The sequence below is a fragment of the Sciurus vulgaris genome (genome assembly GCF_902686455.1).
Source record: "Sciurus vulgaris genome assembly, chromosome: 1".
In the NCBI taxonomy this organism is placed as follows: domain Eukaryota; kingdom Metazoa; phylum Chordata; class Mammalia; order Rodentia; family Sciuridae; genus Sciurus; species Sciurus vulgaris.
Genome location: NC_136461.1, coordinates 146,781,888 through 146,800,416, shown reverse-complemented (window position 1 = coordinate 146,800,416; position 18,529 = coordinate 146,781,888). Strand labels below are relative to the sequence as shown.

Sequence of the window (18,529 nt, the reverse complement as noted above, 5' to 3'; positions counted from 1 at the left end):
AAGACACACGGCTTTACCACTCCCACCCCCAAATAAGAAAATAGTAAAGAGAATGGTTACTGAGTTACACTGACAGAAAAGATCCATCTTAAACTAGGAACCCTGTAAATACTCCAAATCCATGAAATAAAAACAACCTAAATCTGCACAAAATTACTTCAAAAGAAAATGGAAAACAAGACTAAAAAAATATCTATCATCTTATGAAAATGTCCCTACCCAAATAAATAGTAAAGTGAAGAAAACTCCAACACACCAGTGCTGAGCAAATTAGATGGGACTAGTCAAGCCTTGGAGGATGGGAAAACTGTCTTAGTCAGAAATGAAATTATATGCAGCAGAGCTGTCCTTCAATGTCAAGGCTAAGGGACAACTGAAACACACAAGAGTGCACAAAATAAATACCACACACCTTAACTCTTCTTGACGATTCTCTAGAGGATGAACTTGGTTCACCCATGAAATCACTGGGGAAAATTCAGGAAAAGGGATTCCTGGTGAACATGTAACTTATTTACCAGAACTTGAAGGAAAAATAAAAAACACAGAGGAAAGTTGAAAAATAATATAGGCATTACATAGGACAAAGAAGAAATAAAGCAACTGAAAACGGAAGGAAGGAAGGAGAAGTAGAAGAGATGAAAGAGAATAAGCTCATCATATGATTTGGGTAATAGTTGAGAGTCAAAGGGAATTACGGGGTTCTGACTTTTAGAAATATGAGAGAAAAAATTTGTGTTGTTTTAAGGCACAGTGATAATTTATTACAGTAGCAATAAGAAACTAATAAAATACTTAAAAGATAATGGTAACAAAAATTTATAGATTGATATCATTCATAAATATTACAGAGAAACTTTCAATATTAGTAACTAGAATTCACTATTAAGAAAACAACAGAATGAATTAGAGGGATTTATTTCAGGAATAAAGGGTTGATTCATTCTTAGAAAATCTATTAATAAAAGGCACCAAATTAGTAAATCAAAGAGAAAAAAATTATCAGAGCATCTCCATAAATGCTGAAAAAAATTCAGTACTCATAATGATATAACATTAAAAATTGATGACTATGTCTTTAACATGATAAAAGTATATGCAACTTAGTCCAAAAGCCTGCCTCTCTCTTCATGGGGGAAATCCTCAAAGCATTTTCCTTTATATCAGGAACAAGGTAATATTCTGCTGGAAGCATTAATTCACTCAATTACAGGTAACTCTGCAGGTATAGGGATAGAGGTCCATATACACATGTGCTCTATCCACACAAGGATCTCAGGGCAAAGGGGCCTCTATAGCAATTTCATACAATTCAAGCCCAGACCTTGGAGCTCAAGTTCCTCTCTAAAAGTAATCCACTTAATTATTGTAATTAAGTAATTACAATTACTAATTACTAATTATTATTACTAATTATTATTAAGAATAATAAGTGGATTAAGTGGATTAAGAAATCCACACTTCAGCCAAATTATCAAAGGTTGCACCACCAAACAGATGTCCTGCAGTTCCTGATAAGATACACTAAGGGCACAATGCTATTTTTGGAGTATTCCTGCCTCAAATGCACAACTTCATCCCATGAGGAGGGAATATCAGACAAACCCCAAACGATTAAACAATTGACCTGTACTTTTCAAAATGTCATTACCAATGATAAAATGTTGAGGAACTGTTCCAGAAGACGTGATACAGAAAAGAGGTGACAATTTACTGCAATGTATGGTTCTGAACTGGATTCCAGATCAAGCAAAGTCAAAAAGCTAAAGGACAACTGGTTGATCCTGGAGGAGAGAGAGAGAGAGAAAGAGAGAGAGAGAGAGAGAGAGAGAGAGAGAGAGAGAGAGAGAGAGAGGAGAGAGAGAGAGAGAGAGAGAGAGAGAGAGAGAGGTCTGTCTGTCCCTTACAGTCACTGGGCCCACAGTCATAACTGCTAGGAGCTCTTTGAAGACATCGAAGAGCAGCAGTGGGGACTTTCAAATGCAAAAGGAAAAATAAACAGCCCTCAACCTGTTGATCCTACTGCATTTTGCAAGACAGAATTTACTGCTTTCAACTCAAGCTAAAATTATTTCCTAAGTCATGGGTGCCAAGACTTTTTCTTACTGGAAAAAGACTGCCTAAGAAAAGCATTTCAGCTACCTTTGCCTCTTACACTTCATAACTATGAAAACAAGTCAACAAACAAAAAATAAAAACAGGGAACAGTTTTTTGAAGACCCTGTAAGTAAATCTGAAGATTAAATTTTGAAAATCTATAAAAAGAAGACAGTTTTAAAACACTTATAATTCACCTGGTACAAGATAAATTTTCAAAAATACTGTTGGGCTTTTCAATTCCAGGTCCTTCAGTTCTGATAGTTATCATTCCTCTCATTAAATTTAAGATACATCCGAACTAGTTATTTTAAACTAACAAAGTCTTAAAAAACTAAGGCTTTATAAAACAAAATGAGAACTAAGCCTTTTGAGTGGCCTTGAGTGGTGGACCATAGATGGAGGGCTCTGCACTGGTAAACTCAGAGTTGGAGGTTTTCTGCCGCCATGTATGGTGGCTTGTTTTGCACCTGTTCCAAAAAAACACTATGAACAGGCAAAGCCACATTCAACATGCATGTAGGGTCCAGGTTTGCTTGACGAGGCAAATGTCCTCTTGGCAACCCCATGTCAAGATGAGTCTGCCATGGTAAACATCTGCTGTGTGACGGTTCACTTCACAGATTATGAAAAGGTGGAGTCTGAAAATTATAGTTATTTTGAGTTACAGCGTAGCCTTACAGTTGTCTTTGGTAAGGAACTTCAAAAGAAAAAAAAAAAAAGTAACAGGTAACATCCTGTCACCCTTGTTCATGTTGCTTTCCAAAGCTAAAGTTGCCAAGGATGTGTCAAAGTGACCTCAAAAACAATTGATTATTTAGCTCCTTGGATGGTGGTGGCAAGGATCAGGAAAGAGGAACTTCCTGTCACAGATGCCTGTTACTTGATTGCAACCCAACTGCAGTTAAACATCCTTCATTTAGTTGTCCAGGGAGGACTTCACGGAGATAACTCTGACTCAGCTCTCGCTAGATGGGTATCTTGAGTCACCTCCTAGTACCCTTTTATCTCTTTTATGACAGCAGTGAGAGGATGCTAGGCTGACAATCTCGTGGCTGTAAAATGGAGTGCTTTATGGAATGACTGTAAAGTCAATATTTAGGATTAGGTTCTTTTATAACGTTAGACTTCAGAAATGTCTTAGTGTGCACGGGAAGTAGGAAAAATAGTCCTGGTGTATGAAATATCACATCAGTCCACACCTTGGGGAGACCTGCTCAAGAATGGATTCTTCTGCTCCATCTTTTATGTGTTCTGGTGGGAGCGGTGACTCAGGGTTGGTGTGGGGACAGATGGAGGAAAGGAAAGAAGACGGGAGAGAAGAGAAAATAGAAGAGATGCATAAATGCCTATAAAACATCCTCAAAACTCCAGTTTCTTTGGTTTGTTTTCACCTTCCCCAACACCGTCCTACTGTCATTTAGCTTCTTTTTGGACCAACCAGTTGCCTCTGAAAGGACAAATCTGAGACCCTAGCTCAGAAGGACGGAGGGAGAGACAGCAGGGTGAACAGAGTTCCCTGGAAGGGCAATATTCTTTTGCTTCTCTGAGAAGATTTCCACAGGCATGGCACTGATTGAGTTCATGTTTCTTTGGAAGAAATTTTTCTCCTAAGAGGATCCATTAATAAAGATTCTGGCACATCCACACCTCTGTGCCCTCTCAGCAGAGGTGGAAAGAACAGACCCCATCTACTTCACATGGAGTGCCTTCAGTAGACCCTCTCGAGATCTGTGCAATGACCGACATTCCTGGATGACCAAGGGACATATTCCAGTGTCTGGGTCCCCCCTCAAGAGCACAACGAGATAGGAGGGACAGATGTGACTGAAGGCGGATAAGATGTCAAGAGGTCAAGAGGGATGCTTATGATGTCTATGTGTCTCAGCGCTATGTTGAGACTTCATTGAGTCTTGACTCCAGATACCCTGCCCTTACCCCCTGAACCTTCTCTTAATTCACAACCACCCTGCAGAGCCTTCCATGTTCTCTAATGAAGGCTGCTTTTGCCATTGAATGACCATTAACGAGGAAATTCCTTCTGCTTACTCGAACTTCAACTTTAGAATGTCCTTAAATTTCTCATTAGTCCTTTTGTGTGGCCGATGTTATATTTAATAAAAATCTTTAATGGTTTCCACGAAGACTCCCGCCAAATTAATTGGCACCACAAAGAGAAGAAATCTCCCATCCTCTCCCAGGGCTCCCAAAGGCCAGTCTGTGTTTCTCCCCTTTCACATCATTCCATGCTTCAAAGTATCACCCAGTAAGCATACCAGCATGGGGGTGAGTAAGTGCTCGGAGATGCAACTTGCTGGGTCAATGAACTGATATAAAAGCAAAGTGACAGATCTGCAACAGGGACAAAATATGATGGAGAAGGCAGTTAGAACAAGCATGCACCCCAAGCTATGATCCAAAACATGTAAGAAGCAGAAATTAGTTGAAATGGCAGGAACATGCAATTATTGGAAAGAAGTTTCTAGGTATAAAAAAGTGTGAATACCTGTGTGGGTCATAGCTTCCTCCATCTTTATTTCCTGATATATAAAAATACAAGAGTGATTTGTGTTAGCCTGAGAACTCATAAAACCATTCACTATGTAGTTTTTCATGCATAACATCTAAACCCTAGAAAGAAACATATTGGGTTAAATATAGACAGTGCTGAAATGCAGAGACTTTCTATTAGAGGGGTTTGAAATGAGGACTGAAAGCTATAAATAAAAAGTTTTAAGATCCAAAAAAAAAAAAAAAAAAAAAGAAAAGAAAAAAGAAAAAGAAAAGTAAGAGTTCTCATGAAAAAATGAAAGCAAGTTCATTTAAAAGCAGAGAGATAAGTACTTCCGGAAGTTCATGTGATTCTTAGTAGATGTTAAATTTGGGCATTTTTTTAGACAAAACACTTGAAAAATGGATCCATAATGATCTCCCTTAGAAATAGTCTAGAAGGTGGATGACTTGAAGTGGAGCTGCAATAACAGACTCCACCTGGTACGTCATTCACTATTAAGGACTCTATCAGATGTCACCAAGTGGAGCTGCCACGTCATTGCCAGTAAGTTAGAGGGTCATGTTCTTTTGGGGAGAGGTATCTGGGTGTAATATTTCTAGTGCCTCTAAGAGTTGGCTTAGATTCCAGGCCTCTGTTGGCTCGCTCTTTCTTTCTTTCTTTCTTTCTTTCTTTCTTTCTTTCTTTCTTTCTTTCTTTCTTTCTTTCTTTCTTTCTTTCTTTCTTTCTTTCTTTCTTTCTTTCTTTCTTTCTTTTCTCCTTCCTTCCTTCCTTCCTCCTCCTTCCTTCCTTCCTTCCTTCCTTCCTTCCTTCCTTCCTTCCTTCCTTCTTTTTTTTGGTAAGATTTCAGGAAAAGGTCATGAGATAAGTAGGATATTTGAAAAAATTTGAGCTGAAAGGGGTCAGTGACCAAGGGACTTATTCTGTAAGCCCAGTCCTTTCCCAGCCAGCGACTAATTTTCACTAAGTGTTAACTGAGAAGTGCTGATTGAGAACTGCTATGTGATCTCTCTCACAGGATTTATATTTTCTTATAGGACACTCATAGCTCAGAAACCTTTACGATCCTATAGTGGTGGACATAACAGGGAGGAGGGTTGGGAGGGGGCCCCCTTTCTCCCTTCAAGTCATATGGCCCAGAGAGATGCCCACTTAAATTGCCCACTTATATATGCTCTGCATGGGACTCACAGACACAGGTTAAAAGTTGGTTGCATAAAAAGGCTCCTGAAAACCACTCCCAAATGCCTCTGAGTCCAGCTGTTCACTCCTTTGGGGTGGACAGTCTCTGCATATTAATGCTCTTACTAGCTTCAGTTCTTTCTCTTTGCTTCTATGGCTAGCTGATATTTAAATTTCCACATAAGTGTTGAGAAGCAATGAGTATTCTCATTAACTGGGAAAAAACTGGGACTGATTTTGAAAAAGAAATGCATCTCCATGAGCCAGAGGAGAAGTCAGTTCAACACTGCAGAGCCAGGAGGGAACACCTGGCTGATTCCATATGAACCCTCTTATACTTCCAGATCCCAAGGGAATAAACTGCTCAGCTATCTCTATTTTCAGATGGGAACTACTGGCAAAAAGAAATCTAATTCACTGTATTATAGGCAGGGAGCCAAGTGGGGGAGGGACCCAAACTGTGACAAACTGAAATAGGGCATTGTGTGTTTCCATCTAAGTTCCCTTAACAAAAGAGGATCTTCCGATTTTCTTAGAGTGTATTTTATGACTGTTGACAGCAACAGCAAGGAAATCCTCGAAGCTTTGTCTCATCCTCTGATGGATACTTTTCAAGAATTGGAGTTCACTAATCCCACAGGCCTGCAGGAGAGATTGGAAGGAAACGCTCACCAAATCTTTTTCGACTGCGCACCCAGAGCTAAGTTTAGAGGCTAAATTATGCTTGGAATTGCTTGGAAAGTTTCCCTATACATATCCCAAGCTATATGTTTTCATGCATATAAATATTTCAAAGGCAGAAAACTTGGTCACACAAAGAAATTTCCAGGTAACAGAGAAAAACACAAGATTGTCGTCCTTACCAATTTCCAGACCCTTTGGTCTTGGGTTGCACTGTTTATATCCTTGACAGCTGCGGAGTTCCATCAGCTGTACGTGTAGCTGGTTCAAAATGCCCCGCTCTACTGTGTGCACGGTGTTTGTGAGCTGTGGAGGAAGAGCAGGGTGACAGATTGAAGTTCACTCCCGGGTTCTTCTCTTTCCAAAAACCTTTCCAAAGTGAAAACATATTATCCTACCTGATAAGGATCTGTATTCATATCAAAGTACTCCAGAAAGCCAGTAGCGAACTCACAGAAAAGAAAATTATGCGTCTCATTAACTGTACGCAAACACCAGTAGGTGTTATTGTTAGAACTGGTGCAAGCGCAGAAAGATCCCACTGTTGGATAAGAAGGGAAAACAAAACAAGAAGAATGAAAAGCCAGTTATCTCCGTGTTCTTGGCATTGTTGAGTGGCATGTGTTCTATCTTAGGAATCCTGTGTTTGATGTTAAGGATGACTATACTTCCCCCACTCTATACGAATTTGTTATGAAACTAGGTGAAAGTCTAAAACAAGACAGTTAAGGTGTAGAGGGTGAAGGCAAAGTGGAGTTTCAGCCTGATCCTCCCCTTAGTTCTGTTAGACAGAAGTATCCATCGTGGGGTGAATGGAGATTGGAAAGAAAAATATCAGAACATCTACTGATGGTTGTTTTTACCTTTTTTGAAAAAGGAAAAAGAAGAGATGGAACTGGTGCTGTGGCCTGTTCTCTAGGCCCCATGGCCAGGGTCAAAAATGGTCCATGGAAAGATAGGGCTCTGCAGCATGAAGTGTTTTGGAGAAGGCTTGAACCCAGCTTGGTGGATTCTGGGATGATGTCATTTGAAATCATTGTAGACTCATTTTAATATGTGATTAACTCTGACCACAAACATCTTTTGTACCACGCAGAAATTGCCTGGTTAACTTGTACAAAGTATTGAAAAGAGATATCAAATTAAAAAATAAATCATTCATTGTTTTTTTTTTTTCCACAAAAGGCAAAGGGTCTGAATTTGCTGACCTTTCCTATAAACGGTAATCAAATTTCAGGAACATAGTGCCTAGAAAATATTTTCAAAAACAACTAGGATAGGCATACTTAATAAGTGTTCTTTGTACATTATACATTTTCCACGTATTAGCTCATTGAATCCTCAAATTAACCTTTTGAGACAGTTTATTTATTATTGTCTTCATTTTGCAGATGAGAAAACCAAGGTACAGGGAGGTTAAGTAATTTGTCCAAGCTGAATCATTGATAATTGGCAGCATGGGAGTCTGACCACAGACTTACTCGTAACTGCTAGACTCTACTGTCCTTTGTAGTAGAAGATGTGCTACGTCTGTCCTCACTTTTAAACAATGAGTGAAGAGTGATTGTTCTAAAAAAATAGGTTTTATTATTTTGGAGTAGCAGGTTCACAGAAGAATTGAGAGGAATGTCAGAGTGTTCCCATATATCCCCTGTCCCCATGGATGTACAACCTCCCCCAGGACTGACATCCCACAACAGGCTCATTTGTTAGAAATGATGAACCTACTTTGACACATTGGTACTCTTGTGGTGTACATTCTATAGGGTTGGACCATATATAATGGCATGCATCTGCCATTATAGTATCATACAGAGTAATGTTATTGACCCTCAAATCCTGGGTTCTTCTAGGCCCTTTTCACTCAACCCTGAAATGTTTTTACAAAAGAAGAGAGGACATCTTAGAAATGAATGATTGAGAATGATTTCACCATTATATGATTTTTTTTTTCACTGAAAGCAGGTGCTACATTATTCATAACATAGCATTTTTAGGAAAACATTGAACTCACATCGAGATAAATTAAAAACCGTGGAACCAGAACTTTCTAATCTCCCAAATCAATATTTTAAATAGAGTTTGAACTTGTTTCATAAAATATATTAATATAACTTCTGATCACTTTTCCAGAATAATGGATGGATCTCAGGGATGATGAGAATTTATAAGTGAAATTTCAATAAAAATGTTTAGTTAATGGTAGTACTTTAAAAAACAAATAGCCTGATTTACTCAGCATGCTGAGGATGCACATCTATTGAGTCAGCACAACTCTCCAAGTTATCTTTCAAATCAAGGCAGTTAAAGACCACGTTTCCAAAATGAAATGATCTTTTGGCTCACTGCATTTTAAAGTGACACCAAGATTGAAAAAAGAACAAAAACAGACTTAATAAGTGTAAGCAATGTATTCTGGGACCCCCAAAGGATAAAATGAAAACTATTTTTCAAGACTCTTTACTTTTATCTCTTAAAATTTTTATTTTGTGAATTTTTATAAGGCACAGGACAAGTTAATATGATATAATTACAGACTATGCATTCGTTTTTTAAAAATACTGATAGCTGTACATAATAAAAAATGTTTAGATACCATTGCATTAGAGGATCAGTTGCCTGGGGGGACTTCATTTTTCTCTCTCTCTTTCTTTTTTTGTTACTGTTGAGTATCTACCACAATGCCAAAGATTCAAGTTGGCATTGCTAATAGAAGGAATAGGGGAATAACAACATTAAAATATGAAATAGGAGAGATAAATATATCAAATATCACATATTATTCTTCAAATTTTAAAGTTCACTAGGTACATCACATATATATCACTTATATAACACAAACACACAGTTACCATATGTATTTGTGTATGTATACATGGGATCCTGACATAAAATGTATTTTTTTTAACTGCGGTTTGTTGTAAAAAAACAAAAAAATTCTGACTGTCCTAGAAGATCAATATCAAGAATGTTGTGTACTAGAAAAAGCCCAAGTTTGGTTTGAATGAGACCTACTCTCCTCTTTGCTCCTGAAAGCCACATGGCACCAGGAGACTATCTGATTCCCTTTTAGGTTCCTCGCATCACTAGCAGTGACCCCCAGGGGCAGGCACTCAAAGCTTAGTTAAATGAAGAGGGGTGGGAGGGGTTGGGGGAAGGAAAAATAACAGAATGAGACAAACATCATTTCCCTATATTCATATATGATTACACAAATGGTACGACTCTACTTCATGTGCAACCAGAGAAACAAGCTGTACCCCATTTGTTTACAATGAATCAAAATAAATAAATTATAAAAAAAAAAAAAAAGCTTAGTTAAATTGACACTAGCTGATTTGATCTTGGACAGGGTGGTGTGCCTGCAGGCTTATTTATTCTCTAACATTGGTTCTGCGTTTCCTTTGTGTCAGGGCAGGTGGTGTTACATAGACATGGGATCTTATCTGAGGAGCTTGCAGTCCAAAGGGAAGACCGATGTCAAGGGAAAACAAAATCTAACAACAACAACAATAATGTATGATTACAAATGTGATAAGTCCAATGGAGAAAAAGCAGAGTTTGCTGACAGTGTGTAGCTGGCCTTTGGTATCCAGGTGGGATTGATTCTAGAATGTTCCAAGGATACCAAAATCTTCACATGCTCAAATTCCTTCTAGAAAATGTCTGAGCATTTGCATACAAACTATGCACATCCTGCTGTATACTTTAAATCACTAGATTACTTGTAATACCTAATACAACTGTGTAAGTAGTTATCATACTCTATTGTTTAGAAAACAATGAAAAGAAAACAAGTCTGCACATGTTCAGTACAGGCAAAAATTTTTCTGAATATATTCATTCCATGGGTCATTAGTTGAATCTGTGGGTGCAGAACCCATGGATATGGGAAAGCTAAGTGTGTGACAGGGGATTAACTTAGCCTGGGGTACAGGAAAGATGTCTGTGAGAAGTACTTTACAACTGAGGTCTGAAAGATGAGTAGATGTTTGACAAATATAGAACTTTGGGTGGGCATCAGGACAAGAGTCTTCTAGGAAGAGAGAACATGTGCAAAGGCCCTGTGATGGAAGAGGGTTCTGGATGCTTGAGGAAGAAAGAGAAGCTGAGTAGTAGAAGTAGGCAAGGAAGTAGGAGGAAGGAAATGGTTTCAGAGTAGGACTAAAGTGGAGCATGCAAGGCTTCATGGGATATGCTAAGGATTTTGCTTTTTTAGTCTAAGAAAAAAGAGGATGTTACCAGGAGATCATTTTAACTCTGTATGGAATGGATTGGTGAGAGCAAGAGGAGTCTGAGAGACCAAATACAAGGCTTGGCAGTGTTTCAGGAAAGCAACAGTGGTTTGGGCAGGGTGGCCTTTGCTCAGACGAGAAAGCACAGAGAGGTACAAAGACCTACTCATGGCATGAGCAAACTCTAGCTGCCTATTCTGAATGGTCCATCTTTTGAGAGGCTTTCCAATCTGGGAGGAAGCAAATGTGTCACTTCCTCAGAAACCCTGCTCCTGCCATTCCTTCTGCTGGGATGAGGCTCCCTTCCACTTGGGCGACTTTTCTCCACTCTTTAAGTTTCAGCTCAAATTTCACGCCACTGCCGAAGTTTGGATCTGGTATGTTCCTTCCCCAAAGGCTCATGTTTTAAAGGCTTGCTCCCCAGAGTGGTGTGATTGGGAGGCCGTGGAACCCTTAAGAGGTGGGGCCAGCTGGAAGGTCTTAGGTCATTGGGGGCATTGAAACACTTGAAAGGGCTATTGGGACCCTGGCTCCTCCCTTTTCCTCTCTTTGCTTCCTGGATGAAGTAAGGCAAGCAGCTTCTTCTACCCCTTGTTCCCACCATGATGTCTTGTCTTGCCACAGGCCCAAGACCAGAGGTCAATTAAGGACTGAGACTTCCAAAATTGTAATTCAAAACAAACCTTTCCTTTTTTAAAGCTGATTATCTCAGGAATTTTGCCACAGCAATGGAGAGCTGACTAATACACCCATCATCCCCACCCTCTCTAAAAGAGTTCCCTTAGAACTTTTGATCACTGATTCCTATATTGCATGACTACAAATTGTAATTAGTTTATTTCATTTTCTTTCTTGGCTCACCTTCTCCCCATTAGAATGTAAGTATTAAGAAGATACAGAACAAGGTATCCTGTTCATTACTCTGTCCCCAGTATGTAGCCCAGAACCTGGCAGAGAACAAACCCTCAGCAATCTGAATAATCCTCAGAAAGTCCCAAATTACATTTCAGGAACTCTATCATAAGTTAAGTGCAATGACTTTAAGAGTCATTTGGTCTTGATGCAAATGGGAATGTAAATGCAAACATGTAAATGCAAATCAAGAAACATCAAAAGAAGATGATAAAACAAAAATCCTGCTGCTTAGGCCCTCAACCTCCACCAAGGATGGTCTATGGATTCCTTGGGAGTTCCAACTCCCAGTTTGAGAAACAGGTTCCCGTGGACTCCGGAGATCATCTCAGTTGGAGGACTGGCGCTTTTATCTCCTCCATGGGCTGGCAAGTCTTCAATTGAGAGAACGTACCACAAAAATCTAAGGTATTATTTCTACACGTTCTAGCCTAATGATATCATGTACAGATCATTAAAGAACATAAAAACGTTACTTTAAAAATTACACAATATTTCAGTATCCTAAGCAATCAAAGGAAAGCCAAATAATTTTGTGGAGTCTTTATGACTCCACAAGAAGGATGTTGGCACTGACGTGGAATGAGATTAAGTGGGTATGGCCTGAGTCTGGGGCACCTCCACCATTCTTCTTCTTTCCTATATTACACTTACAGTTGGCATGTGAGATAAAGTAGAAACAAAATCTATTGGGGGTGAAATTGTCCCCGAATTTGTGAAGAGTGGTGACAGAGAATGGGAGAGTGGTGACTGAGATTGGGAGTCTCTGATGACCTCATGGCTGTGGCATGTCTGGTGCCTGGGAATGTTCCTGTGCAAGGGCACAGGATGCCTAGCTGCTGTGGTTATGCCCTGCCTGAGGAGGCTCTGTGCAAGAGTCCTATCAGTTCTGACCTTGATCTCAGGCACACAGCTCCCAGGGACAGAGGAATTCTCATGCTAGACAACCACAATGTTTCACCAGCTCTACTACTCCTGAGCCAGACTGCTTAACAGTAACTTTAAACAATGAGCCTCCATAAGCCCGCTACACAAAGCTCCTAACATTGCACATTGCAGCTGTGGAAATGCTGCATAGATGTTTCTAGTTCTGTAAGTTTCCTGAGTACAGAGAATAATACTTGCATACTCTTTAACCTGTTAATGAGACGTATATAAATAAAAATTGCTGGCATAACTCATTAGATCTGCTTCTACATCAGAGAACATCGCTCCACCTGATCCCAGCTTTATCTTCACAACCTCTCTGTGTGAGTCTTTATTTTTATTTTTAAAATATTTTAGTTGTAGATGGACACAATACTCTTATTTTATTTATTTATAAAAATAATTTGGTGCTGAGGCTCAAACCCCAGTGCCTCACATGTGCTAGGCAAGAGCTCTACCACTGAGCGACACCCCCAGGCTGAGTCTTTATTTTTTAAGCTCCCATCACCCCTCACCAGAACCGCGAGTCAGACGAGGCATGCATTCATTGTTATTTACTTATAGAGCAGTCTCATTGTGTAGTAACTCTGCCAGGTGCTACCTAGTCTGTGAAGCATCATCGGGAGGAAAAAATCCTAAAAGAAGCTTGCATTTTTAAAGAAAATACTAATGGGGGCATGTATAAATATGTAAAACATCCCATTATCATGTAAAATTATAATGCATAAGGTAAAAAACAAAACGTTTTCTTTTTTTGGGGGGTGTGTGGAAATTTCTTTTTTTAAAATTTTTTTTTATTTTTACAGACTGCATTTTGATTCATTGTACACAAATGGGGTACATCTTTTTGTTTCTATGGTTATGCGCAATGCATTTTCTAAAGAAAAATATGGTTTTTTTTGGCAAAATAATTTGAGTATAAAATATAATGTGATGCTTTCCTCTTGGATCTCTCTGGATTCTTGGTTTTGTGCTACGGAATCCCTAGACTATGTAACTATGGTGTGGGCCACTCTCTCTGTGCATGGTGGCAGGAAAAGGCATGTAGAAGGAGCAACTTACAGTTCCAGAACGGGGCTGTCTGCCAGTGGTTGTTGTCATGTGTGAAGCAGGTGAGGCCAGGTAGGCTACACTCTTCTCCCTTCCTCTGGCGTTTCTTCTCCTTCCTCTCCTTCTTCCTCCGACGGTTCTCCTTGAAAAGTTGCAGTTTGCTGTCTACTTCTTGAGCAGCCTCCCTGTTCCGATAGAAGGGATTAAGGTACTTTCTTGATGAACACTAGGATTGTTGTTAGGAGTCTTGCAGTGGTATTTAAAAACATAGAAGAATAGACAACCTTTACTTTTTATAGAGAACTTCAAAATAGAATCAGCGATAGCGAGGGCCAAACTCAATAAGTGACAACTGTCTCAGAATCAGCATCTTTTTTCTTATTTACATGTAAAGCATAAATTGAGATAAATGTCAATTCAAATCAATGGATCCTGCTAGCCACATTTTTTGGACAGTGGCTTAAATTTCTGGTAGCTCAGTACCTACAGAGTCAATGGTTAGTTGAACCAGAAGGCTTGGATTAGAAGGTTTTAAAAATTCTTCAAAATAGATTTGGAAATTTGATTTAAAATTTTTAAAAAATCTCTCTTCTTCCCTTTCCCCTTCCCCTCCTCCTCCTCCTCCTCCTCCTCCTCCTTCTTCTTCTTTTTTTTTTTTTTTGGTACCAGGATTGGTACCAAATCCTGGAACTTAACCAATGAGTGCTTAACCACTGAGCACAGGTGTTTAACCACTGAGCACATCCCCAGCCCTTTTAATTTTTTTCTAGAGACAGCGTCTCACTGAGTTGCTTAGGACCTTGCTAAGTTGCTGAGGCTGGCTTAGAACTTGTGAACCTCCTGCTTCTGCCTCCTGAACCACTGGGATTATAGATGTACACCACTATGCCCAGCTATTTCTTGCTTGTCCCACACAAGGATCAAACTTCATTGCAGTTCAGATGCTAAATCTCTTTCACATGCAAATTCTGCTATTATTTTAAATACCTGTGGATTTCTTTGCAGTGTCAGAATTCAACACTAATACAGACTGCTCTATAGGACACACTGACCTAATTAAGAGGGTCTGTAACTCTTAGCCACTCTCCACAGATGGCAGTGTATGGAGAAAAACCCACTCCTGGTCCCTTACAAGAGGCAGAGTGTGCACGCAGGGTTAAAGCGGAAGTTGTGTGGCTGTCCCTCAAAGGATTACAGAAGCCTTGCGTGGTCCCTTGGTGAGGCGTGGGCTTTCAACTTCTTGAACTGTGTGCCCTTCTACATGGATCTACCTCTGGCAAAACAGCACCACGGGAACCTGGGGATCCTTTGCAACTTTTTAAGTGACCAGTGGACAGTTCTCATCTCCCAGCAAACATGGAAAAGGGAGTCACTTACTTGAAGGGGTGAAGATGGCTCTTCAATTTCTCTTGTCTTTTTACACCTTTCTCTTTATTGTAATAGCTGCAGGCCAGAGGATTACAAAGTGAGTCTTCATAACCTTGCATTTGATCAAAGAGTTTATTTTTTAAAAAGAAGCAACGTAGAAGGCAGGCAGTTACTCTGTTGTCACTATTGTAGCTTATTTTAACCTTTTCTTAAATTCACAGCATACTTGACTTAAATAGGTGAGGTCGTAATACTATACCATAATATGGTCATATTAAGCTTGATATTGGGAAAAGAGAAATGAGCCTCGTGCTAAACACTTCAGCTGTGTAAAAATGGGTGTAGAAAGCAGACTGAGGGACGGGTACATGCTCACCTCTGTTTACTGCAGCTGCATTCCTCTGGCTTTCTTCTTTTTAGGTGTCCCCTCACTTCTCTCAAATTCTTAATTTTATCTTGCAGAACTTCAATCTGGAAAACATGTATTCAAATCATTACATTTTAACATCAGGATTTTCTTTCCCTCCCTCCCTCCCTCCCTCCCTCCCTTCCTTCCTTTTTTCCTTCCTGGGATTGAACTCAGGGTCGCTTAACCACTGAGCCACATCCCCAGACCTTCTTATTGTTTATCTAGAGACAGGGTCTCACTGAGTTGCTTAGGGCCTCGGTAAGTTGCTGAGGCTGACTTTGAACTTGCAATCCTCCCACCTCAGCCTCCCAAGCTGCTGCGAGATATGTGTCACCACGCGTGGCAATGTCAGGATTTTCTTTACAAAATCCTTTTCACCCTGTCTGCTCTGTTCCTTAATTATAACTATTCAAGATAACAATTAATTTAGAAACAAACAGGGTGTAGAATATGTCTATCTCTGTATTCCAGCTGAAGTGTAATGGAAAACATTAACAGTTGCTGCTTTTATAACTGAATCCTTTTCTTTCACAGATGGTCAAAATACCATGGAGTCAATCCTCATTCTCTTCTCACACCCTGTTTTGTTTTCAGCAGGACTATCACTAAACCATAGGAGAATGATAAATACTTTGACCAGTTTTCTATTTTTCAAGTAATTATAAAGAAGATAATGCATACAGTGGCTATGTTTCATCTTGGCAGATTCTGGCAAACTGAGTCTGTACATATTTTATTTATTTTTTGGTATTGGGGATTGAACTCAGGGGTGCTTGACCACCCTGTTACATCTCCAGACCTTCTTTTAAATTTTTACATTTTGAGACAGAGTCTAAGTTGCCCCAGCTAGCCTTGAACCTGCAAAATTCCTGCCTCCGCCTCCCTGAGATTACAGGCATGCACCACCATGCATGGTCTGGACTTGGAATAACCTTACAACCACATCATGCTGACCTCTTTATCAATGTATGCTTTATGATCCTTCCAGGCTCTGGCTGATTGATACAGTTCTCTCTCACAATGGATTGTATCATTGGGAAGAATAAAACACCTGTGAAACCGAACAACAACAACAAAATCATGAGAAATAGGTTTATATTCTAATATTTAAAAATGCAAGGAATAGATAGCTAAGAGAACTTATTATCCTCAAAACTCTTTACCAGTAGGCAGAAGCAGTGAGATAGGAGCTGATTCTGAGATAAGGGTAAATGGTAATGTGTCCTGGCTACTGGTCTGGCAAAGGAGAGTGTCACCTCTCTGTGACTAAGATCATCCCCGAGATCTTATTATGAACCCATGAATAGTTTCCACCCTAAACTTAAGCTTTGAAAGCCTGAGCAACTACACATAGAAAAGTAAAGGAGGTGTCCACCATCATAATGCAGATGGTTTATTTGAAGAAAGGCAGAATAAAAATGGGAATAATTATTCCATTCTATTCATTTGGCTAAAAAGAGCTTGTCTTAAGTTCTCTGTCGATTTTTTTTTCTTTTTTCTTTTTTTCAGGCTGGGGACTCCTAGTTCCTCCCTTAATCTTGAAGCAAAAGAAAGAACGTTAAGGAGAGAGAGTCGGTGGGATATGAGTCAATCTATACTTTCCGAGAAACAAATCTTGGCCTGAATCTCTTAGGGTAAAATTCTAACAACTACAAGTGTCTAGAGAGCAGTCCCAGAGATAAAAACTGGCAGAGCTCACAGTACCCCATGTCCCCAAAGTGATGACATTAAGAAAACAAATGGCTTGCTAATAATGTCAGAAAGAAAACATTTCTTTATCAAGAGAATAAATCGATTTAGGGAGGAACCAAAGACCAAGTGAGTCCTTGAAAGCCACGGAAGAGTTGTTTCGCTTGCCTGTCTGCTTGACTTCAAGGATTTCTCTGCTCTCACAATCTGAGTCAGATGAGTTAGGTGTTTCTGCATCTTACATCTATTCCCAACCTATGCCAGCTTTCTAGAAGCTTCTTCATGACCCCTGTGTTTCGTTTCTGAGGCTGTAACTGTGCAATGCTCTAAGCCACGGTGACCATGCATGGTGGAAGAGCCTCTATCAGCTCCTGTAACTGTTTCCATCTGCTTCTAGCTGCCTACTAAAGGGTAATTGGTTCGGGGCAGGAACCCCAGGCCTGCTAAGTCAAGATGTGACGAAATTACTCTGGCTGGATTCCCAGTTGATGAGCGTTAATGAGAAATTGAACACAAAGCACATGGTTTGGACTCCTTGTCACTTCCTTATTCCCCAGTTGTCCCGGAGGCCAGTCCTTTGGCCCCACGTTACCAAGTGATGCTACCTTTAACAGAGTGCAAAGCGGTGATGATCTGGGGCAGAGGCCACATGATCCCAAACCCAGAGAACGACGGAATTCTTCTTACTTATGGGTCACGCGGACTGTGGTGGGTAGGCCCACGGAATTGCTGCTGTCCGCCAGCAGCTCGTCCCCATTGCCACCGCCTCCAGTAGCCTGGCGACCTCCCAACCCCCTGTGGCCTTCGTCGTGACGCTTGGCAATGCTCCTTGGCTGCAACACTTGCAATTCTTCCTCTTCCAGATTTATGTCATATATCTCTCCTTCGAATTCAACAGACAAGGAGCGTGTTTGCCGGGTATGGACAAACCGGGGCTTGTACTCTGGAAATGACGGAAGATAGGTTAATATGGATGATCTGATGCAGTTTAGGAAGGAAGAAAATGATCACGGGCTCAGTGAGGGTCTTGGAGAGGGACGAGCAGTACAGGCTGCACTGCTCTGGGGCATCGTGGTGCCCTGCATTCCCGTGGGGGAGTCAGGCTCTTGTTCTGGCAGTGCGACCCCATGGTAGCCTGAGGGCTGTCACTTCTCACCTGAGAGGACAGATCTAGGTCATCTCCAGGGTCCTTTCCACTGATGGCAGGCTGTGCACTTCTACATTTAGTTCTGAATCTGAGCCACTCAGACTGCTTGGATAAAACTAGATTCCCAGTTATGGTATTAGTAATGACTATCCTTAGCTGGGTGTGGTGGTGCATGTCTGTAGGAGGCTGAGGCAGAGGGTTGGAAGTTCAGGCCAGCCTTGGCAATCCTCTGCCTCAGCAAGACCCTGACTCAAAGTTAAAAAATAAAAAGGGATAGGGTTGTAGCTCGGTGGTAAAGTACCCCTGGGTTCAATTCCCAG

The 18,529-nt window shown here is 40.3% G+C and overlaps 1 protein-coding gene across 7 annotated transcripts in view; it reads right to left on the bottom strand.

The window, feature by feature from the left end:
• The window catches only part of SULF1 (sulfatase 1), a 168,761-nt gene that overhangs the window by 3,829 nt on the left and 146,403 nt on the right, over positions 1–18,529 (bottom strand). For all 7 annotated transcript variants that reach the window (XM_079110983.1, XM_079110985.1, XM_079110982.1 and 4 more), the window contains 8 exons: positions 17,750–18,005; positions 16,328–16,424; positions 15,341–15,435; positions 14,974–15,039; positions 13,609–13,781; positions 6,871–7,013; positions 6,655–6,778; positions 4,604–4,637 (listed from right to left, as the gene is read on the bottom strand). In XM_079110983.1, coding sequence (XP_078967109.1) covers positions 4,604–4,637; positions 6,655–6,778; positions 6,871–7,013; positions 13,609–13,781; positions 14,974–15,039; positions 15,341–15,435; positions 16,328–16,424; positions 17,750–18,005 — 988 coding nt within the window. The remainder of the gene's footprint in view (positions 1–4,603; positions 4,638–6,654; positions 6,779–6,870; positions 7,014–13,608; positions 13,782–14,973; positions 15,040–15,340; positions 15,436–16,327; positions 16,425–17,749; positions 18,006–18,529) is intronic.